Here is a 24616-nt window from a genome sequence, read left to right as displayed (position 1 = left end):
TCAAAAGGTCTAGGATGAATCCAAACTTAAGAGAAGCTCTTGAGGGAATTAAGCTCGAAAATACTGACAGTAAGATATGTATAGGATTGACCTGAATTTATAGTATTTTACTGATAATGTAAGAAGATGATATCAAAATGATGACAGTTAGGCCAGCAAAAATTAATTAATAGTTTCTCAGGCCAAAAATTTTGAAATTCAATGCGGCAGGCAGGTTCTTTTTTTTTCTTTTTCTTTTTTTTTTGAAGCAGGTCTTACACCCTCTTTTATGCTAATTGTTCAATAAAATGATGATATCAACTGTTCTATTTTTTTTTTGTTCTCTTATATTAATTGTAATATACGTTCAACTTTAAATAATGCTATTCCAAACATTGGTTTAAAAGTTAATTGGTAAAATACCATTTTAACAAGAAATGTATTGTTTATCTAATAAAAATGTTTATCCATTACTATTATGAAAAGGAGAATTTCAACTTGGAATAATAGAAAATTGAGTTATTTCCCTTTTCAATATGTCGATAAAATTGATCAATGCGGCAGTTTTTGACCTGATGCGGCGGTGCCTTAGAAACTATTGATTAATTTTTTTTGGCTTTGGTAAAAAAGAGGAATGGATAGAGACATTTAATTCCAAAAAGCAGGTTTCTTATGATAATGTGCCACCATAGAAATCAGTAACTTTTGAAGGGCATTGTGTTTTCAACATGCATTTCTTTTTAAATTCAGAGTGATGTTAAGAAAGCAGAGCAGATCTGTGCAGAGAGAATAAACACAAGGCGAACAATTCAGAATCTAGAGAGTGAGATAACACAGATCCTCAAACAGATCAAGGCAGAGGAGAAGAGGTGAGTAGATACATTACAAAGGATTCGAGATAACACAGATCCTCAAACAGATCAAGGCAGAGGAGAAGAGGTGAGTAGATACATCACAAAGGATTAGAGATAACACAGATCCTCAAACAGATCAAGACAGAGGAGAAGAGGTGAGTAGATACATCACAAAGGATTAGAGATAACACAGATCCTCAAACAGATCAAGGCAGAGGAGAAGAGGTGAGTAGATACATCACAAAGGATTAGAGATAACACAGATCCTCAAACAGATCAAGACAGAGGAGAAGGGGTGAGTAGATACATCACAAAGGATTAGAGATAACACAGATCCTCAAACAGATCAAGACAGAGGAGAAGAGGTGAGTAGATACATCACAAAGGATTAGAGATAACACAGATCCTCAAACAGATCAAGGCAGAGGAGAAGAGGTGAGTAGATACATTACAAAGGATTAGATATAACAAAGATCCTCAAACAGATCAAGACAGAGGAGAAGGGTTGAGTAGATACATCATAAAGGATTAGAGATAACACAGATCCTCAAACAGATCAAGGCAGAGGAGAAGAGGTATGTAGATACATCACAAAGGATTGGAGATAACACAGATCCTCAAACAGATCAAGGCAGAGGAGAAGGGTTGAGTAGATACATCACAAAGGATTAGAGATAACACAGATCCTCAAACAGATCAAGGCAGAAGAGAAGAGGTGAGTAGATACATCACAAAGGATTAGAGATTCTACACAGACTGAGGAGTGGTGAGTAGATACATTACAAAGGATTAGAGATTCTACACAAACTAAGGAGTGGTGAGTAGATACATTACAAAGGATTAGAGATTCTACACAGACTGAGGAGTGGTGAGTAGATACATCACAAAGGATTAGAGATTCTACACAGACTGAGGAGTGGTGAGTAGATACATTACAAAGGATTAGAGATTCTACACAGACTGAGGAGTGGTGAGTAGATACATCACAAAGGATTAGAGATTCTACACAGACTGAGGAGTGGTGAGTAGATACATTACAAAGGATTAGAGATTCTACATGGTCTGAGGAGAAGAGTTGAGTAGATACATCACAAAGGATTAGAGATTCTACACAGACTGAGGAGTGGTGAGTAGATACATTACAAAGGATTAGAGATTCTACATGGTCTGAGGAGAAGAGGTGAGTAGATACATCACAAAGGATTAAAGATTCTGTATTTGCTATTAATAAGTTCCTCTTCATCTTCTGTTTACAGCCGTGGTAATGTTGAGGAGATCACAAGGGCATTTTATGAGAAGAGAGATATGTACAGGAAGATTCAATCAGAGGTCCGGGAGTGTAAGAGATTTATACAGGTAAATAAACCATACACAGCCAATCCAGCATTATACGGATAGATAAATGAATTTGCCACTCTTAGAGGAAAATTCTGCCATTTAAAGATAAAACACCTTGCCATTCTTACATTTAATTATCAAATTATGAATTGAAGTTCCTTCATTACAATATTTTGTCACATTTCCTAATTGAATTTTAAATTTTGGATCATTTTAAAAACACATGAAGGCCTTGTGAAAAATTGGCTGTAAGAGTCAGAGTGCTAACTTTTCATTCGAGTTAATGTTTAGTGATCTACAACATGGGGTGGTTGATTATTTTAGTATTCTTTCCCAATGCCTCTAAGCTTGCAGATCAATTTAGCAACTTGTCAGTTTTTGTATTTTCAGACTTGTTTGGAACAAATCATTGAGTTGTTGAAAGATAATTTGAAAAAAAATATATGTTGAAAGGCCTAAGCATCTATACTCGTGTTAGGAAGGAATGGACTCCTCACTTCAAACATGTACAGTACATGTATACCCTTAAGAATCATTAATACTTTGGCTTTGTTCATTTTGAAAATATTGGTGGCTAAAACTTGGTGATTTTTCCAGAAACCATTCTTTTTGTCTCTGCCAACAAAGTTGGGGGATTTCAAAATTCACATATGTATGTCTGTCTTTCCACAAAATGTCTAGAAAAATTAAGAATGGACAACAAGAAATTTAGTTAAAATAATGATCAGCACAAGTGATCAATACCTGACTCAGCTCATTTTGGATCCTAACTGAGGGAAATTTTTAACATTTTGTTGAGAAGTTTCTCATAGGCAGGTTAGCCGGGCACGGACCCCTTTAAGGTCCCTCCAGTTTGTGATGTAAATTCCATAAAAGCTGAATTCTGACTCGCTAGGAATTTTAATTTCTAGCATTATATATTTCGTTATTTTACCAACATTTTGCAGTAATTGATCTATTTGATTTAAAAACCCCTTCCAATAAAAACATTCTTTGTGCATTTGTTATTGACACTTCTTCTATTAAGAAAAAAAAAAGATATAAAATCTAATATGGTTTATATGCATGAACTGGTACTTCAAATTTCAATTGTTTAAATACTTCAGATTTTTTTCTTTTCAAATTAATTTTTATCCTCATAGAATGTTTGTTTAATTTCAGGCTCTGTTAGAGGCTTTAGAACGGAGAAAGTTAAATTCTCGTAAAATGCGAAGCTTTATTTCGCTTAGGATTAAGCTCAATTTTATAAATCACGTAGCCATCACAAAGCCAACTTGGAATTGCAAAATGGAAATCTCGCATAAAAAAGAGGCCATCTCAATTCTAGTATGTTTTTTTATTCCTTGTAATAAAAGGGGAATGATGGAAGAAAGAAGAAGTTCTTAAAACACTCAGAGGACAAGATTTTCTTGTCATTTTGCATTATTAAAGATTTATTCATCTTCAGGAATTTCCCAATATTCGATAAGAAATTTGAAAATAAAGCCATAATGAGCTAAAAACAACTATGTTGACCTCTCACTAAAGTGTAGGAAGATATTGTAGTATTCAGAATTCTTCTCTCTTTCATCTCGCCCATTTGTTAACTGTTGTAAGGGACTTTGTATTTTATTGTTTTCAGCACCTAGAAAAAGTAATGAACCAACGTCAACAGCAGTACTCTGAATTCAGAAAGCTTATTGCCATGAGGGCCAAATATTTCTTCATAGTACTGCTTAGCAATAGGAATTACACAGGAAAAATGAGCTTTAATCACTCAAAGGAAACGCTAGAAATGAATGTAAGTTACATGTAAAATAATCATCCAATCACATCTATCTACAGGTCGAGCACAGACATCTGTATCAGGGCAGCATTCTTGTTCATCAGCAAAACTAAGCTTTATTCACACTTTTTGTCCCAGATTCCATACTTGGAGCATGTGTGCTATTTAATTCTTAGCTGTGAAAGAAACTGTATCAACCAGTAAAGATGTGAGCTCATCATTAATCAAGGACAAATTCAGTGAGAGCATTTTATGTCCATTTCAAATTTAAAGTATGAAATTTCATTCTTTAAAATTCCTTAACCTCACACTCAGTGAAGAGGAACCTCCCTCTGTAAAGAGGAACTTCACCTTCTGTGAAGAGGAACCTCACCCTCTGATGAGCCTCCACAGTGATATGCTTATCATTATTAACTAAACTGTAACAGAATATGTATCCCCCCCCCCCCCTTCCAAAAATTTGTTTGTGGTGTGCATATATTTTGTATTCCTTGATAGATAAGTACAGTCTAACCTTGTTATCTTAAAATCTCGAGAGGACCGAGAAAAAAGAAACAAACATCAGAGAATTTGAGATAATGAGGTTAAAATAAAGAAAAAATTTGTTGGGACTTCCTACTCCCCTCTACACATCCATGGTATATTTGAGATACCAAAGTTTGAGATATTTGAAGTTCTAATGTGCAGCAGTAAAACAAAGTGAAAATTTTTTCAATAAATTGCTGATGGGTTTAGCATTAGTTTGCTACAGTAAAACAAAGTGAAAATTTTTTCAATAAATTGCTGATGGGTTTAGCATTAGTTTGCTACAGTAAAACAAAGTGAAAATTTTTTCAATAAATTGCTGATGGGTTTAGCATTAGTTTGCTACAGTAAAACAAAGTGACAATTTTTTCAATAAATTGCTGATGGGTTTAGCATTTGTTTGCTACAAGTACAGAATCCATCAAATTAATGTCTGATAATTTTGTGGAATTTCTTTACAATAGACTGCTGACATTGTTACAGAATCGGTGTTTGTGCGAGACCTATAGAATCTCTTCACTTGAAAGTGTTACATTCAATCAGTTAATGTCCTTGAATATTGAAATGTTAAGAAAGTTTGTAACCAAATTAACTTTTATTTGTTACATAATATACAAAGTTTTCTAGAATTTTGGACTGACTTGTTCTTTTTTGGAAATATTTATAAGCATTATCCACAAATGTACATTGAACAATTGTACATGTACTTACATTTTTTACTCCGTTTCATGGGGTATGGTCATGTATATTTATCAGAGATTCATCCTTGCTTCCTAAATGATTTTTCTCTTTAATGATAATTATTTTCCAAGGCCAAAAGAAAAGTCGGGCACTGCCACTTTAGGCTGAATGCTACCACATTGTTCAATTTTATTTACATATTGTAAAAGGAAAGAACTTGTTCTTCTTTTTGAAGCTGTAAAAGAACATCCCCTTTTCAAAAAAACCCTATTTGTCACATTTAATTGAAAACTTTTGGCACAAGAATTTTTTTGGGGGGGAGGGGGGGGGGATTGAAAGTTATAGGTACAATTTAAATTTAGACAATTCTAATTTTTGTACTTTGAAGATAAAATTTTTAATAATGTAGCAATATTTTTGAGTTATCTTCCTTATTAAAGAGTTATTCCCCTTTAGTAATGTGAGCTCATTTAAATAAAAGCAGATACAGTTACAGGAAGTTACTTAAGACACAAACAGACCACAGGTGGCTTGGAAAATCACTGTGATGACTGCAGGATGACCATGCTTTTGTTGCTATAAAATCCCAATTTCATTGAATTTATCCCTTTTCACTGCTGTTTTGTGCATGCTTGCATTTTTTTTTCCTTATGCAGTTATTTTTCACTTCAAAAACTGTTTGGGATACTTTTCCCTATTCAGTGTTAATTATTGTCTTGAGATTTTGTAATTTAGACCTTTGCTTTATATATTTAAAAAAAAAGGAAAAATCATGGTCCATGATAAGTTTATGTTTCTATGTATGACATAATTTAAAATTTTCACCTAGTAGATGTTTTTAATTGACATTTTTTATGCTCTTATAAGTAATTGTAAGCTTGATTTTAATACATTTAAATTAAAAAATAATAATAATACAATAGGCATTAGAACAACATTAAGTTTACATCTTGATTTTGTAAAATGTGTAGCTTTTGTGTTTTCTGTTGTAACAATGCACCAAAAAGTGTATATCTTGTTTTTGTAAGACTGTTCTATTTTCTGTTTTTGCTGTTTATGTTTATATTTTGTAAGACTGTTCTATTTTCTTTTTGCTGTTTATATTTTGTAAGACTGCTCTATTTTCTGTTTATGTTTATATTTTGTAAGACTGTTCTATTTTCTGTTTATGTTTATATTTTGTAAGACTGTTCTATTTTCTGTTTATGTTTATATTTTGTAAGACTGTTCTATTTTCTGTTTATGTTTATATTTTGTAAGACTGTTCTATTTTCTATTTTCTGTTTATGTTTATATTTTGTAAGACTGTTCTATTTTCTGTTTATGTTTATATTATGTAAAACTGCTCTATTTTCTGTTTATGTTTATATTTTGTAAGACTGTTCTATTTTCTGTTAACGTACAGGTCCAACCAACAGTATCAGAAGGTGAGGGAGCCAAGGATATGCGATCCCTGTCAGGTGGTGAGCGGTCCTTCTCCACCGTTTGTTTTATCCTGGCATTATGGGACGCTATGGAATCTCCATTTAGATGTCTAGATGAGTTTGACGTATTCATGGTAAATTTGAAATGTCCTCCTACACTCTCCTAATAGAAATTTTAGAAATAAACATGTACTTGCTTTTTTTTTTTTAGTGTATTTGCTGTCATGAGAGTTCTGTATTTATGCCCCATCATATATATCAGAACCATGTTTTATGATCCAAATTTTTTTTGTTCATAAAATATTTTAAAGTAAATAGTTTCTTGTAAGAAATAATATGATATGCGTCAAGAGGTCGGACGAAATCCAGTATAAAGTTCATAATTGCATATGGCACCATTGAAGAAGTGGAATTTCTACTGTATACAGGGTTATTTTCACCCTGTCACACTTGCAAACAATTTGCCCCATTTTAAATTTACCCAGTCACAGTTCTGTTTAAGAAATTATGCTGTCTTCTTTGAATTCGCCCCGTCTTAAATTCGCCCACTAGTGTGTTGGGCGAAGGGGGTGAAAATAAAACGCAGGCGAAAATTTTCCTGTATACAGTATTATTTCATTCAATACTGAAACAGATAATGAATATAAAGAATTGATTGGAATATATTTCATTCAAATACCAATAAAGGGGAACTTAAATCAGTTATAACTTAAAATAATTACGAATTCAAAATGTAAAAAATTGTTTTATTCATTCGAAGTCTCAAGTTGTCATTTAGCTTTCCTTGCCACTTTTCAGCAGAGGACTATACTCGGTAATGACCAATATTTGCCCCCAAAATCAAACTTTGATGGAGAAATATATAATTATGTTCTAAAACAGGGGGATATCTGCAGACTTCAAAGCACTGAATATTTTTATAAGCCATGACGCCATATGTTTGATATGACATCAGGAAAATGACGTAAATTCAAAATTTCTATGATTTCTACAGAAAAAGATGTATATTATGTTGATATTTTGAGTAAAAGTCACCGAGCGCAGGTCTGCTCAAGCCCAATATTTTGATATAATGTGTAGAATAATAATATCAATGAAGTATGTAAATATTGTTCTGGAGCAGGCCTGCGCTCTACAAATTTTATAGTAAAAATTGAGACAATTTTGTCCATTTTTTCCTCTTTCTGAAAAATAATACAAAATCCAAATAGTTTGTGACATGATATGTAAAAATACTGTTGTGTTAAATATTAAGACATTTAGAAGCATGATAAAAAAAAATGCTTGAATATTATTTCATTAAATTACTCAAATACTCATTAGTGTGCTGAAGGTCATTACTCATGTTTTCTCAGGACATGGTCAACAGGAGAATCTCAATGGACATGATGATGGCTGTGGCCAAGAACCAGAGGCACAAGCAGTTTATCTTCCTCACTCCTCAAAACATGAGGTAAAATATTACACAGTTTATCTTCCTCACTCCTCAAAACATGAGGTACAATATTACACAAATAGTTTATCTTCCTTACTCCTCAAAACATGAGGTACAATTTTACACAAATAGTTTATCTTCCTTACTCCTCAAAACATGAGGTACAATATTACACAAATAGTTTATCTTCCTTACTCCTCAAAACATGAGGTACAATTTTACACAAATAGTTTATCTTCCTTACTCCTCAAAACATGAGGTACAATATTACACAAATAGTTTATCTTCCTCGCTCCTCAAAACATGAGGTACAATATTACACAAATAGTTATCTTCCTTACTCCTCAAAACATGAGGTACAATTTTACACAAATAGTTTATCTTCCTTACCACTCAAAACATGAGGTACAATATTACACAAATAGTTTATCTTCCTCACTCCTCAAAACATGAGGTACAATATTACACAAATAGTTTATCTTCCTCACCACTCAAAACATGAGGTACAATATTACACAAATAGTTTATCTTCCTTACTCCTCAAAACATGAGGTACAATATTACACAAATAGTTTATCTTCCTTACTCCTCAAAACATGAGGTACAATTTTACACAAACAGTTTATCTTCCTCACTCCTCAAAACATGAGGTACAATATTACACAAATAGTTTATGTGTGAATTCAAAAAAAATGACCAAACGCATATTTATCTACCCAGAATAAAAATACAAGCAATGAAAATAGATTTCTATGTCGCAGCATATGTCTTTAGATAGTGTCTAAATACCTACCAAATATCTCGTTGATATCTCAATTAACAAAAAAGTTATGCCCAAAAATGATGCTAAAATTGTCAGGAGTGCAACACCTTTTTGTTACATTTAGAAATTTCAATATTTTTTGGAGATCTGTGAAATAAATAATAATGCTTTATGTTGAAAATAAAGACTTTCCTGATAATATTCAAAGTATTGAGCTTTAAATGTGCGCTGTAGTAACTTTTGTTTAATCAAGTTGTGGTCATGGCTGATGTTTAAAAAAATGTTATACCATGTCAGGAGTGCAACAGAAAAAATGTAGTGTTGTGAAAAAAACATCAATTGTAAAATTCTGAAAGAAAATTAAGACAAAAAAGAATTTTCGAAGTGTAAAACAATAACTGATATACATTTTAAAACTTAAAAATGTTATATAAATCACAAGCAACATTAATTAGAGTCAAGTATATGTGCATACCCAATAATGTCAGGAGTGCAACATTTGATGTTTTGCTCTCAAGAATGAAAAAACTATTATCATTATATGATTTTCTGATTTTTATTTTGGAAAAGAAAGACACAAAGAACATTTTTACCAAATAGATTTATCAATTACAGGATGTGTCTGTGCTTCAGATCTATATTTCTATGGTCAGGAGTGCAACACATTTTTTTAAAGATTCAAGTTGTGTGATGAAAACACTTCTATTCATGCTTAGACATATTCATTAATTAATAATGATCTTTTTGTATAATTGAATACTAAATTATTGACAGTTTTATCATTAAAATCCTTCCTTTTTCAATTATATCAATTCAGATGTGTTTTTATCTTTTTTGTGATTTTTTTAATGAATGTTAAAAATAAACACACTAAAAAATTGTCATAAAATTCAAGTAATTCCTCCTCAACTTCATTGATACAACAGAACAAGTTTTTATGTAATTTTCACTTCACAATTCTACTTTAAAGGCCCCAATGCTTTTGCTCAGGAGTGCAACAAATATGTTAGAATTATAAATCATCCAATAAGAATAAAAATAAAGAAAAAATGATGAGTAGAATTTTTCTGGTGGGTTACTGTGTTTGTCCTCTAAAGGAAAATATGCTATAAAATATATTTTATCTTCTAAATATACATTTAAGCTAGTTTTTTGGCATAAATTGGGAATAATTCCAGATAAAATGCGAATTTTAAAAATACTTTCATCTGTTTTAATTATGAAGTATTGGACTATAACATTGCACAGTTTCAATACCACTTGATGTTGCCAACACTTTATGAATTTTTGTGTTCTACAGTTTTACTTTTAAATTTTACTGCAGTCAGGAGTGCAACAAAACTGCTTTTTAATTACCAATGCTTTTCAACTATCTTTACTAAAAAATGAGTTTTAAAAAATGTTTGATACTATTTGATGTTCAAAACACTATGTCTATCAACAAATTACAGAAATTTTCTAGTCAATTCAGGGAATAGCTTTCATCATTTCACATATAGTTTTATATACAATTTATATATATTATACTTTGCAAATAATCATGTCTCAAGGTCATCAATATATGAAAAACCTGCCGTAAACGATCAAAAATATCAAAACGACAAATTAATTCACAAAGTAAGAATGGGTTATTGTGTGTTACAATTTTTAAAACAATGTTAAATAAAATACATATCAGATGTCAGGAGTGCAACACAATAATGTAACATAGGATCACTTTAAAATCTAGTATTTTTTGTAAGAGAACTCATATATAAAAATTCTTTTTTGACTTAGATTTAAAGAATTGGCTTGAACGGACAAAAAAGTGAAATTTGGTGAATTTTATTACTTCATATTTTTTTCATATTAAAACTTTTCAAACCAGAATTGAAAAAATAATGTAAAATAACACTCAAAAAGCCAATTTTTTGTCACACATACAAGAGAAGATACTTAATCAAGGTCTAGATTTAATCATTTATACCCCTTTTACCATTTTGAAGCATAAAAAACTATGATTTCTTGTAATTATGTATTTTAGAAAGTCTTTTAAGGTGTAATGATATTTTCTTTTTTCAAAAGAAATTTTACTAATAAAAATTCTGAAACTTTTTAATCCAATTGTCTATTCTATTGCCACTTCAGGATTTTAAACTAGAATGCATGTGCAATATGATGATATAAGTGAAAAATATGTTAGAAGTAGCTGAATTTTTCCAAAATTTTTCAGTTTGGTGGTCATTTTTTTTAAATTCACCCTTATCTTCCTCACTCCTAAAAATATGAGGTAGAGTATTACACAAATAGTTTATCTTCCTCACTCCTCAAAACATGAGGTACAATATTACACAAATAGTTTATCTTCCTTACTCCTCAAAACATTGTGGTAGGGTGGGCCACAATGGACATGCAAAGTTTTACATAGGAGTGTATAGGAAAAATCTTCTTCTCAAGAACAGCAAAGCCATGATTGGTTATCCTCAGGTAGTGTAGAATCAAGTTTGTTCAAATCATGACCCTATAGGGTAGGATGGAGCCACAATGAACGAGCAATGTTATACATAGGAATACATAGGAAAATGGATGTGGATGGTGCCCATGGGCCTCTTGTTTACTTTAACTGTTCAGTTTTTGATTGAACAATAAAGGTTTTCTGGACATTTAAATAGGTAATTAATCCTTCTCTCCTTTCTAATTACAGCAAACTTGGAATTGAGATCCCAAGTCGTAAGATTTTTTGGATGCCTGATCCAGACCGAGGCCAAGGTGTGCTGCCATATGAACCAGTGCGCAACGAAGAGCAGGAAGAAGTCGAGGACTGAGTGATATAAATAGTAACAGCATGTGAATTGCGTCTCTAGTCAGAATCACCAGATGTGTTCAGTCAGATAATTGAGGAATACTTTCAGTAAACAATAAGATTATTTGAAGTTTTTATTTCTTTTGATGATTTTGTTCAGTTTATTGAATGGATGACTTCTGTGAAATGTGAGTGAAGTTATCCAAGTGCTTGTCATTTTGTCAGACAGATTGTTTCCAAGTTGGAGTGAGTGAATTCAAGCCATTTTTTTTTACCAAGACAGATTGTTTTTCAGTTGGAGTGAGTGAATTCCAGCCATTTTTTTTTCTCAGACAGATTGTTTCCAAGTTGGAGTCAGTGAGTTCAAGCCAAGTGTTTTCTTTTTTTTTTATCTCAGACAGATTGTTTTTCAGTTGGAGTGAGAGAGTTCAAACCAGACTGATAGTTTTCCAGTAGAGTGAGTGAATTCATGAGTGAGTGGTAACTTAAAAATTTTTCAAATGATCTGTTAGTATGTAAGATTCCCGAGTGAAGAATTTGATAGTCATTGGAGCTCTCTACTAAAGAGTGACTTTACATAAAACATTTGTTACCTCCATTTTTGCAACCAAAACTTGCCTTGTGAAAACAGATTAATTTCTTCTCAGTGTCTTTTGTGTTGTATGGTTTTCTCATTCAGGCCTAAAGCCATTTATGTTGAACATTGAATATTATTTCTGTTTAAATGTGTGACATGATTTCTGTTTACAATTGATCGTCTTCTCACTAGTTCTGTCTGTAAATTTTATTTCCTTTAAAAATCTAGTGCTGATTCTGTCCACAGTTTTGTACCCTCATGTTGCATTTAACTTTTACAATAAAATATTCTGAAGTTTTTAGAGAATAAGTCTTCCTTCCTTCCTGTTCAAATATACACAGACTGGTGGATACCTGTAGTTTTAAGAGAATAATGTGTCCATGTACATACATGTATTAATTATATGTATGATTAGTCATCTTGATAGAAGTCCAGATTCTAATTTGTTCAAAACATCCTCCCCCAGGTGTACGGTTAAGCCACAAAAGAGGATAAAAGCTCGTGTTACAAGCTACATAGGAAATGATTAACTTTATTCAAATCATGACCAGGGGTAGGGGTGGGCACTATGGGCAATCAAAGGTTTACATAGAAATAGATAGGAAAAATCTGTAAATATCTTCTCACGAACATAGTTTCAGGTTTAATGAAACGTATCTGAAACCTGAACCAATATTTGATGTTTCTACCACTGGCTACACGTACTTATTAAGAAGCATCCCCAGATAGTGTAGATTCAATTTGTTCAAATCATGACGCCTGGGGATAGGGTGGGACTACAAAGGGTGATCAAGTTTTACATGGAAATATATAGGAAAAAGAATCTGTTCATGAAGAACAAGGGTCATAGTTCCTCAGGTGAATGATGTGACCCATGGGCCTCTTAAATTATGGTCCTAAAAGTTTCGGATCCAACATTGTAAAAATCAGGCAAGGCTTCATTATTGCAACCAAGTATACATGCATGTAATTCAGTATGGGCAACGTGTTCAGAATTCATAAAAATATGTAACTAATAGTACCCTTTATTTATTTCATAACTTTAAAAATGTTCAATGTCACCGTTCAAATGGCAACTAGGCCTATGGATGTCTTAAAAGTTTGCAAAAAAAAAAATCATAGTTTCGATGAAGGGAAAAATATGCCCAATAAAGCAAACCCAAATAATTATATATATATTTTAATTTTCTTGAATGATAAAATCGTGCGATTTGTATTTATTTTTCGCTTTTTTTCTCTCGAGGTGGGCCTCAAACACACACCCCTCCCCTCTTAAATGAAGGGAGTGACCTGACCTACGCTTTGTGTCTCAGATGAAGTCTGGCTAGCCGCTTCACACCTACACAGAACAGAACAGAACATTTATTTTCTAATTTAGAGCCCATAACAGACATGTACGCCACTGAAAGCACGTCATATTGATTAACATTGAAAGTCGTGACATGCTTTAAATTCACCCCTTGAGATCCGCCTCCCATTTAGTTTTATGATCTTTTTATCGAAGCTTTTATTTTTTTTTTTTATCTAAGGCCAAGTTCAACAATACCTATCGCTATGATAAAGAAAAAAGTTTAATCGTTTGACCGATGATGATAAATTTACAAATTTGCCCTCGACTAGTATAAAGTGCCAATATTTATTTGATCTAGGCGATCGCGTTATGCGTCAGTGCGTAAGCGGCCTTGATATAAACAATGTTTGGTTTCTATGCGTAAAGCAGGTGCTTGATTTTACTAAATCGCTTGATGTATATGCGGAACAGAAAGTGTAATGATCGTTTAACATTTTTAGTGCTAGAGCGTTAAATCATTTATTCATGGGAGACAATTTTCAGGATAAGCTTCGAAGTGTTGTGTTAAAAATGGTACAGGCCCGTTAAGCGCATGCTTTGACGAACTGATGGTGAAAAGACCGGCCATGGACGCAGACGAGATGAGGGGCAGGATAAACCATGATGCGGACGACATAAACCAATTTGACTCCGTGTCTAATATACGATCCCAGCCAGAAAGGGTCAGAGACGCTCCCAAGGCAGTCCAGCGGGAGGGGTCGAATCTACAGAACGACAACAGAAAAGACCAGTTAAACCCACCAAACCAAACTAAAACCAAGAAACTCAAGAAAACCATCTTTATTTCCTACTCTCCCGATGCTGGCTTCATGGAAAGAAAATTTGTAGTAGAAACAGTTCGTCAACTGAAGGAAAATAATCTCGCTGAAGACATTTGGTTTGATAAAGATGAGAAAAATACAGACAGTCCATGCTGGTTTTCATTACGGATGGAAGCTGTTGAAAAGTGTAGAGCTGCAATTCTTATAATGTCTGACAGTTACTTCTCTTGTCCTGTGTCAGTCTATGAAGGAAAAACCCTTGTGGAAAGACTTAAGATGGATCCAAACTCAGTTGCAATATTCCCTATTATGTTTTCATCTTTAGAAAAAAGTGAAATGCCAAAGGAGTTTAGCTTATTAGTGAAGGATGTTGTAGAATTGACTTCTGCTGACCATCATAAGTTAAGTTTAGCCGAGAAGACTTCAGTTGTGATTGGAGCCATAATGGAAGAACTCGAGAGGTATGCTTCAATTCATTCCCCACCTGCCCCCACCACCCCACCAGACACTGATTTCACAGGGGAATATAAACGTAAAAAGATTTGTCAGTGGAATGCAAATGATTTGCAAGAATGGCTTTTTAAACTTGGAATAAAGGAATTTTATCGGCAGAGTCTGGCAGAGAGCATGGTGGATGGTTTCCTAATGATGTCTTTAACAGACCAAGATATGATCCACCAACTTGGAATCGATAGCCGTGTGGTCAGAAAAAAGATCATGCAGCAGATTTTGCAGACATTGGATCGTGAGCACAGACAGGCTGACAATTGGCATCTCAGGGCAAGGACTCAGCGCTCTAAACCTGATGTTATCTATCTTATTTACGACCCCACAGACGTCAGACTCGCACAGAATATTAAAGCTGATCTCAAGAAGAAGAATTTACAGGTGAGAAAAACAGGTGTACAAAGACTGTATGTGTACTAACTATAGTAGAATTCATATATACCAGGTAATACTTACAGGTGAGAAAAACAGGTGTATAAAGAGAGTATGTGTACTAACTATAGTAGAATTCATATATACCAGGTAATACTTACAGGTGAGAAAAACAGGTGTATAAAGAGAGTATGTGTACTAACTATAGTAGAATTCATATACCGGGTAATACTTACAGGTGAGAAAAACAGGTTTACAAAGAGAGTATGTGTACTATCATCATCAGGGATCTGTTTGGTTCCAGATGGAACATAGGAACCTCATTAATATTTGTACTAATTGTAGTATAATTTATATTTTGTTTACTCTTTGTTTTGTGGTATTTCATGTTCATTGTCAAAATGTGTGATGAATGTATAAAGCAAAGAGGGGGTCTAATTTATGTATGGGTTAATTAGTCAATGTCCTATTATTAACTTAATTCAGTATGCCTCAATATGGACAGAACACAAACAGTTATGAATAACCATCAAAGAATAACTTGGAGATCAGATAACATTGTTCGGAAACTCACAGTCAATCTCACTTATTGAGCATATTTGCGAGATTGACCATGGGTTTCTGAAGATGGTAACACAACAGATATTAGAATAACTTTCAGGTTAGACATTAATATAAGTTGCAGAATAGCAAACAAAAATGTAACACTTTTTTCAGTCTTTCATTTTTACATTGTGAGGAAATCAGTTATCTAGCTCATGCTACACATTATGTACTGTATGATTGTATAGTTTATGTAGAAAACATTGTCCATAATAAAGCTTTTCAAGCAATTTAATGAATTAAGACAAAACACTGTATATTATTGGCACACTGTATCAGGCATTGATAGATTTAATAAGTTGAATTCTCAAGGTAAAATCTTTTTATATATATAAATGTGAATTACAAATATTCAATTTAAAAAATCTACTTTCATCCAGATTAGGAAGGGATTGCAAACATATTTGTCTGGTGGGTTTCTTTAGGAAATATTGATTACCGAGGGTGACAATGGATTGTAAATTACATTTCACTTTGTATATATGTGAAGTGGTCATGATTGAGGGAACTGGTCGTGATTTATGACCAGTGTTTTATTAACTACTCCTCCATGTATCACAATGTATATGGGTCAAATATGCTCAATAGTTTCCAAGTTGATTTATATTTCAGAGCAGGGTTGAAACCAATGGGTTTTTGTGTGTTTATCAAAATACATATACTCCATGTTCAAGACAGTGCATTATTTAAATCTCCTTGCATGATCATAAAAAAGATCGGAATTCATTTTCCAATTTTGATCAAAGTGCATGGGGTTCAAGTCCAACATATTTAAATGCTTTCCTGTTAGATATCAAGTTTTAAATTTGTTCTATTTCTTACTTTACTACAATTGATTTCGGGATTGATCCCTTTAAATCCCATAATGATCACTTTAAATCCGTAATGATCTGTTAAAACATTGTGATGAGCGCTGACAGAAATGTAAGAAGTATTGTCATTAAATCAAGATAATCTGGGTGTCTTCTACACAAAATACCAAACCAAAAATAAATGTTTTTAGATTTAAATATCCGTAAGAATTTTTAAAAGAGTGTCATTACAAGGCCAAAGAGAAGTTGTAATTTAAAATGAGCTGCACAAATTACAGAACAACTCTCTAAGAAACAATGGCTGATCTGTGAAAACACTCAGTTGTTAGTTAATTTAAAAGAACATTTGATTATGATAATTTGTTTTTGGACCTCACCTAATCTCTTTGTATTTAGTCTCCGAAAGAAAAAAAATCTCGACAATTAAGCTGAAACAAAGCGCAAAATTAATCTGGAAACCTTTGTGTTGTACAGAATCCAATAAGAGTATATATATAAAACAGGAGACATGTTGTCTGCTGAGTCTACTTTATAATTTCTAAATGGAAAGTTGTAAAAAAAAAAAATTAATTTAAAAGGAAGAATAAAACCCAGATAAGGGAGACAACCTAGTCAGTTATAAAACACATTTTCTAATCCTCCTGTGTATTTGAGGTAATAAAATATATTTAAAAGAAGTCAAGGGGAACAAGATAATTCAGGAAATTTCTGTCCCCTGCTTAAGGAAAAAAGAAAGTGGAAGACCTATAAAAAAAAATATGCAGATGGAGAAAGAAAAAAAGATTGACCTTGTCCTTTCAATTTTTGGCCATAAAGTTAGATGAATTCCTGACCTCTAGTTTCATCGCAAAGGCTTACAGAGAACTAAATGTATCATCTGAATACTATGTATGCAAGATATGAATTTCTGACCTTGACTTTTTGACCTCAAATTCAATAGAGGCCTTCTTGTATTCATATTGACTCATGGTATAAAACTTCATCTATTAAAAAAAATTGAAGTTATCATCTGGAAGCATTTTTTGCAATGAATAAATTTCTGACCTTGACCTTTGCCCTAAAAATCGATACGGATCTTCTGTTATTACAATACGAAATTTCATTGAAAAAGCTCAGAGAGAACTTCATTTGTCACCTGAAAACCATTTTTTGCAATATATGTTTTGTCCTTCTACAGGAACAGTCTCTGAAAACAGTAAAAGTAACCAAGTGTGTTTGATCTGACATGGGTTTTTTTTTTGTTTTAATTGTGTACATTGAAGCTACCAGTATATGTTTGATTAAAATTCATAGGTTCTAAAACTGAATTGGCTAAATTAGTATGTATACTTATATATTTAGGTGATTCACCATGATAGTGTGAAGCTAGGGAGATCTAAAGAAGAATTCCTGCAGATAAATGGACCCCAGATTGCCATGGCAACACAGGTCATTGTCCTACTGACAGAGGCAGCAACTGGGTCACCATTTGTTTTTCATGAAGTGCTGTTTGCAGATTGGTTGGGGAAGAAACTGGTGTCGGCCATGTTTAAAAATGTCTGGATGAATTTAAGAGCTTCTCTGAAAGCAGTTTTAGGTAAACCTACATGTATTTATTTGATTTAATGTATTAAATTGAATAGTAATACCTCAGTGTGTTCAAGATCTTGGCAGCTACTAGCTATATGTACCTGATGTAGAGCTACGTACAGTTTGGTTCAGCTGCTAGGTGGAGATAGCATGAATACTTAATGCTAGCTATCAAATAAATGTTAGCAACCTTAGTTACTGATTCATATACAATGTATACCTACATACTTTTAAGGGAATTGAAGGTTTACTTAAACAAAAATTTTAACTTGACTTCACCTAATTTTGATCCAAAAATTAATTACTGTATTACTGGGATATTTGTATCCAATATCTGTCACCTAAAGGCAAGTTGAGCAGTCACTTCAAGAGAGATAAATACATGTATATAGCATCTTGTGGTTAGATAAGTTGCTTTGATTTTGGAATGCAGTTTTGGTTCGGATAATACTGAGTAAAATCATATTCTCTTACTGACTGTTCTATATTGTACATATACAGATATATTGTGTATGCCAAAACCCAGTTGTGGAAATGTAGTGGGCATTATTTCAATCATAAAGCATGTTTGATTATTGTATCTAAAAAAAACTTTATCTGTCATAATTATAACAGTAAAGAAAAAAAAACATTCTGTCATCAAAATAAATAAAACATGATGATCTGTCCTCAAAGTATAGAAAAAAACATTATGATCTGTCATCAATGTATAAAAAAAAAAAACCATGATGATCTGTCCTCAAGTATAGAAAAAAACATGATCTGTCCTCAAAGTATAGGAAAAAACCATGATGATCTGTCATCAAAGTATAGAAAAAAACATGATCTGTCATCAAAGTATAAAAAAAAAACATTATGATCTGTCATCAAAGTATAGAAAAAAAACATTATGATCTGTCCTCAAGTATAGAAAAAAACATGATCTGTCCTCAAAGTATAGAAAAAAACATCATGATCTGTCATCAAAGTATAAAAAAAAACATTATGATCTGTCATCAAAGTATAGAAAAAAATATGATGAGCTGTCCTCAAAGTATAGAAAAAAAAACATGATGATCTGTCCTCAAAGTATAGAAAACATTATGTTCTAGCTGTCTATAAAGAAAACATTCTGATTTGTTCTCAAAGCATAGAAAACATAACCGGTCCTAAATGTAAAGAAAATATGATCTGTCCTCAAAAATAAGAAAACACTCTGATCTGTCCACATGAGAAAAAAACATGATCTGTCCTAAAAGTAAAGAAATCATAATGATCTGTCCTCAAAGTAAAGAAAATGTTATGACCTGACCTTAAAATAAAGAAAGCATGATCTGTCCTCAAAAGAAAATACATGATCTGTCCTATAAGTGAAGAGAACATTATGATCTGTCCTAAAAGTAAAGAAATCATTGCTGATATGTCGTCAAAGTAAACACATGTAAAACACGATGTCTGTCCTCAGTAAAGAAAACATGCTGATCTACCTTAGAGTAACGAAAACGCCAAACCAAGGGACAAGATGCTCAATAATCTTGGTATAGACACTGGTACATTCAGTTGTGAAAAAGTGGGCTTATATAATAGAAAAGGTTTAGTATAATCATATGCGCATTGTGAAAGTTCACAAACATTTGTGTATGAATTTTTTTGGTACATGTGTATATAACCAGAAGAATTTATCACATAGGGATAGACTTTTACTTTATATCAATATAGCCCCTTATACAGACTTTGTAAAACATTCATGTAGCTTACAAATTTCCAAGATAAGGCATGCTATCAAGTCTCAGTCATTGAGAGGAAAATTATTACAAACAAAATCAGTTGGTTGACATGGACGTGGAGTACAGACAAGTGTTTCATAAAGTGAAAAGATTGAAAACATGTGTAATAAAGGTTTTGGACAGTTTCTATAAATATGTTAATAATTTCTGTAGAACAAATTTCGATGTCCAAGATTAAGGCTTCTTGCTAAGTCTCGCAGTGTATTTCGCGAGAGTTTGGCCCAATAATGAGGAAGTTTTGAGGATTTTTTTTCTCTCCCCCGAAATTGATCTGTCAAAATAGAGGCAATACTTAACTTATATTCCAGTGCATGTGATGGCAAAACACAGTAAAATAGAGTTACTCTGGTACTAATAGTTTGACACTTGTAAATACACTGTGTATGCCTTCTGATTTGTTCTCCCTAGCTGGACAACTATTTTCTTTCTTCGTTTAAATGTTTCAATAAACTTTTACTTTAAATAATAAGTACTTAAATTTGCGTAATATTTGATATACTCCGATTTTACAGATGATTAAAACTTACGTCATGAGACTAGATCTACATGTATGTGACAAAGTGTCATTCCGTATCTGTGTTCAGTTGGAGATTGTAAATGTGAAAATTATTGCGTTTGAAAAATATCTGCGATGATTAAAGTTGTGCAAAATTGATCACCATGATAGAATCGCAGAGATCCATCAGTTACAAACAAACAAATTTGTGAATTCAACTTCTACGAAAATAACCCCTATACGAACATTTTCTAGGATGGAAATCACAAAATTTTACCCTGTAAAAATATCAACGTTTGCAACAAGCTAATTATTACAATGTTCTATACTAACATCTATTTGTTATATTAGCTATATTAGTTATGTAGTGTGCACAGAAGATGCTTCCATGTTAAGTTTGGGCCAAGGTAGTGCTTTCAGTAAATTGGATATAAACTTCTTAAAAAGGACGGCATTGCTGAGGGGTGTACCATAATTTCTTGAGTAGAACAAAAAATGATTCAAAACTTCTCAATCTTTTTTTTTCTTTTACAGTGCTCATCTGGCCATGTGCTATCGTAACAGAAGATAATATGCATACACAAATTACATTATTTTCTCAACGTTATATTAGTTAATTACCCTTTTAAAATACCTTTTTTTAGTTAATTACCCTTATAAAATACCTTCTTTTTTTTTAGTTAATTACCCTTTTAAAATACCTTTTTCTCACCAGGTGAGTGTCCGGCCGTGGACTTTGAGACCAAAATGTATAACGAGAGTCTGGACGTACTGGAGCACCACATCAAACCCCTCAGGCGTGTCCCGGGGGTGGTGCTAGAACAGTCCTACCTCAACAAGATGGCGGAGGGTCTCAAGCCGTTGGAGATGCTAGCCTACTCCAGAAGTCAGTATATTTCTTAACTTCAATTGATAAAGTGTTTCCTGTAGATAACAACATATAGCATGCAAGGCCAAATATTAAAAGTAAATGTACATATATATATATTGTAGTATGTAGTGGCCAGCGATGATAAACACAAAATTATTGCACATGGCCACAGTCCAGTGCTCAAAATAATTATTTTCATAAAACTTTCACACAGTAGAGTTGGCATGAAAACAAGATGATTTACATAAAAATTGCAATAAAAAATGAGGGATGGATAAATTACTACATAAATGAATCCCCCCCCCCCCACACACTATTGCCATTACTGGTACATATATTGATTAAATGTAATGTAGCGATATCTCGCCATACATTGTCGCTGGCGACTTTCATATGGAGAGTAAAGAAATGCTTATTCGTATTGTTGCTGGTGACAGTTCATACAAGGCGAAACTTATACCATATCTTATCATTATCTGAGTAGGTAGGAAAAGTATATCTTAATACATTCTTGATTTTTAGGCAGATTAGAAAGAAAAAGATCTATAGATTGATTTAATGCTCCTTTTAATTTCGTTGGCGATACATGTATATTCAAAATTTTATCCTCAGTTCTTACACATATGTAAAGCAAACCTTACACGTATAAGTAAATCAGGATAAGACATGTCAAACACCATCAGGGTCGATCTCTTGTAAGGACTGTGGTAAATGAATAGTGAATCTTCTCTCCTGATCAACATCTAGCTTCACAAGCAGATATACAAGGACACCATGCTTTATTGACTAAGCTTGGTAATGACATTTTTCTCCGTTTGAAGACGACCTTCTAGTTTTCAGATTATCGTCTATTAACTTAAGGGGAGTTGACCTTGACCTTTGACCGAATTACGAATAAACCACATTTCAGATTAGGTTATAGAATGCATTAGAATGATTAAGTTGAATACCACGTATGTTGACTTGGACCTAACCTCAGAATTGGTAAATGCTCCTGTTTCACTTCCTGGTTTTATATGTTGACAGTTTGGGACAAAGGGGTTCAGATTTTAACATTTTGTGAACGCTTCACAAACCTGTCATCATTAGCATTTTTATTTTTGACTGGTTAGACTCTGTAGAGTTAATTATTCATTCGTTCAGAGTAATGTTATAAAAGATTCACATCTGATTTATTTATTTCCCTAGATGGCGTGGTGACCCGGTCCCCCACCGAGGGTGACCCTCAGGTGTTTATCAGCTACCAATGGGATATGCAGGGGAAAGTGGAGGATATTAAGCAGCTGTTAGAAAACAATAACCTACAATGTTGGGCTGACGTGTCCATGACCCAGCCTCCCAGGGGTCACAGCAGCAAGTCCAGTCGCAGCAGTGTGGGGATCCACGACGGGAGTTCGGAGACATTACAGAGTCAGATCCAACGGAACATGAAAGCTGCTTCAGTGGTTCTAAGCTGCATCACCCCCAAGTATCTCCAGAGCGACAACTGTAAGAAGGACCTTACCTTGGCGGAAACCTTCAACAAACCTGTCATACCTGTCCTTCTCAGGTTCTCACCGCAGGAAAACGCACCTGAACAGGTGCGAAAAATCCTGGCCAAATTCTCGTATATCGACATAAGTAACGAGAGACTGTATAAACAGAACATTCCGCTGGTATTAGATAAAATCAAAAAAGCTGTCAATCAGAGAGGTAGTTACCGTGACTACTGAGGTCATCTCCTTGACGACAGAATCTGTCAGCATTTTTACCGTCAGTATTTCAAGACATGCTCTCATTGTGCTTCCAGTGTATTGTAACCTGTAGATATGTCCGTGCTACCTGTGGATATTTCTCCAGTACCTTCAGATTTCTCCTCCTTACCTCTGGACACCTTTTACCTGTGGATATTTCTCCAGTACCTTCAGATATCTCCTCCTTACCTCTGGACACCTCGTTACCTGCACTCAATTCCCTCTACCTATCCCTTATATACAGGCATCATCTTGTCACCTGATACCCCCCCTTCCCAGTTACCTGCAGATGCCTCTGTATTACGTATGATATTTCGTGTTTCGTTCCCCCATCCCGTCTCCCTCGGGTAAACACCTATTGATCCTCCTCTAGTAACCACTCGATGTTTGATTTGTGTCAGTATGATACCTGCACAACTTTTACTCCCCCCTTCATTAAGTTGACCTTCAACCTATATAAATAAATTTATTTTCTTATGGGTATCTGTCCGATCAAATATTCTTATTTTGATAGGGTTGACTGCCATCTTTTTAGACCTGCAAGTTAAACTCTTTATCCACGATTTATATTGCATCCTTATATATTATTGTATCATTGATTGTTGCCATGGTTCGTTCTGTTCCTTGTTCATTAAAATAAAGAATGTGTAATGTTGAAACAAGGTGTTTGACTGTAACACAGCATGTATGCATTTAAAAAAATATCATGTATAGACGAAACACTACAGCAATTTTTTTTAGATGGAGTTTATAAACTTGGTGTATCCGTACACAAAATATCCTACCAATATATGGTTGAGAGAACAGAATGTGATCAAATTTCACAAAGTGAAAGGAGGCAGAATGTCAAGAAATGAGCCTTGCTTTTTGCAGGGTTGCCTGTCCAAAAAAAATTTGCCTCGGACTAGGAAATGTTCTGTAACGGACCTGCCTTCAGTATTTCTTTGAATGGTAACATGGCGGATAAAACGATGTCATCCAAAGATAACGAAAAAATGGTGCCAATGCTATTTTCGCTTATGAAAGATACAGAAAAATTCATTATGCCCTTACCAATTTGGCAGATTTAGAGTATTACTTCTGTTCACAGGCGTATAATGTTTTAACAACATGACGAGTGAAGGAGATTTGCACTGACATAATAGTAATTGATCTTGGTAGGTTTCTTAAAGGTGCTTGGACACAGATTTGAAGTTAATATTTTCTCAAATTTTCGGTATAATATATGACTTATATGTTTTTATAGCATTTCACATGGAAATAAAATAAAAAACATTTTATCTGGAAATTATTGAAAAGTTCTACAAATTTCGGGACGCGTTTGATTGACACATCTATGCACTTTCACAAAGTAAACTTTATCCTTAATACTTAAGAAAAAAAAAATGTTGTTGTGCATTAATGAAAAATATTAAACTATAATCCAGAAAATAAAGAGTAGAAATGTGAGAAAGCAAAACCAACTCACCAGTATTGTCGGTCCATGCTCAGTGATGTGTGCAGAGTTTAACAAATTGAACACACCCGTGAAACGTAAACTGTTTTTGTAAACAGGGCACGAGCTCTGTTATTGTTAATGTTTACGTTTCACCGGGTGTGTTCAGTTTGTTAAACTCTGCACACATTACTGAGCACGGACTGACAATACTGGT

General features: G+C 33.4%; 2 protein-coding genes across 3 annotated transcripts in view; both read left to right on the top strand.

The window, feature by feature from the left end:
• LOC133200784 (structural maintenance of chromosomes protein 6-like) overlaps window positions 1–12414 on the top strand; it is a 30441-nt gene extending 18027 nt beyond the window's left edge. The window contains exons 19-24 of one of the 2 annotated variants that reach the window (XM_061336581.1): window positions 730–848; window positions 2090–2189; window positions 3793–3951; window positions 6548–6700; window positions 7922–8019; window positions 11448–12414. In XM_061336581.1, coding sequence (XP_061192565.1) covers window positions 730–848; window positions 2090–2189; window positions 3793–3951; window positions 6548–6700; window positions 7922–8019; window positions 11448–11568 — 750 coding nt within the window. In that variant the 3' untranslated portion in view covers window positions 11569–12414. Of the gene's footprint in view, window positions 1–729; window positions 849–2089; window positions 2190–3332; window positions 3498–3792; window positions 3952–6547; window positions 6701–7921; window positions 8020–11447 lie in introns of both variants that reach the window. The other variant, XM_061336580.1, reaches the window with a different exon arrangement.
• Window positions 12415–13805: 1391 nt separating this feature from the next.
• LOC133200942 (uncharacterized) lies at window positions 13806–23607 on the top strand. The gene is made up of 4 exons (XM_061336757.1): window positions 13806–15123; window positions 17871–18105; window positions 21076–21246; window positions 22420–23607. The coding sequence occupies exons 1-4, from the start codon at window positions 14023–14025 to the stop codon at window positions 22941–22943; spliced, it is 2031 nt and encodes a 676-aa protein (XP_061192741.1). The 5' UTR covers window positions 13806–14022; the 3' UTR covers window positions 22944–23607.
• The last annotated feature ends 1009 nt before the right edge of the window (window positions 23608–24616 follow it).

Source organism: Saccostrea echinata, unplaced genomic scaffold, assembly GCF_033153115.1.
Source record: "Saccostrea echinata isolate AGI-Se365-2 ecotype Australia unplaced genomic scaffold, CSIRO_AGI_Sech_v1 ptg000041l, whole genome shotgun sequence".
Lineage (NCBI taxonomy): Eukaryota > Metazoa > Mollusca > Bivalvia > Ostreida > Ostreidae > Saccostrea > Saccostrea echinata.
Note: the sequence above shows the minus strand (reverse complement) of the source record. Positions and strands in the feature narration are given on the sequence as shown.

Coding starts and splice junctions, on each gene's coding strand:
- LOC133200942 (XM_061336757.1), top strand. CDS start 14,023: ATGGTGAAAAGACCGGCCATGGACGCAGACGAGATGAGGGGCAGGATA. Junction 15,124..17,870: donor TCAAGAAGAAGAATTTACAG/GTGAGAAAAACA, acceptor TTATATATTTAG/GTGATTCACCATGATAGTGT. Junction 18,106..21,075: donor TTCTCTGAAAGCAGTTTTAG/GTAAACCTACAT, acceptor TTTTCTCACCAG/GTGAGTGTCCGGCCGTGGAC.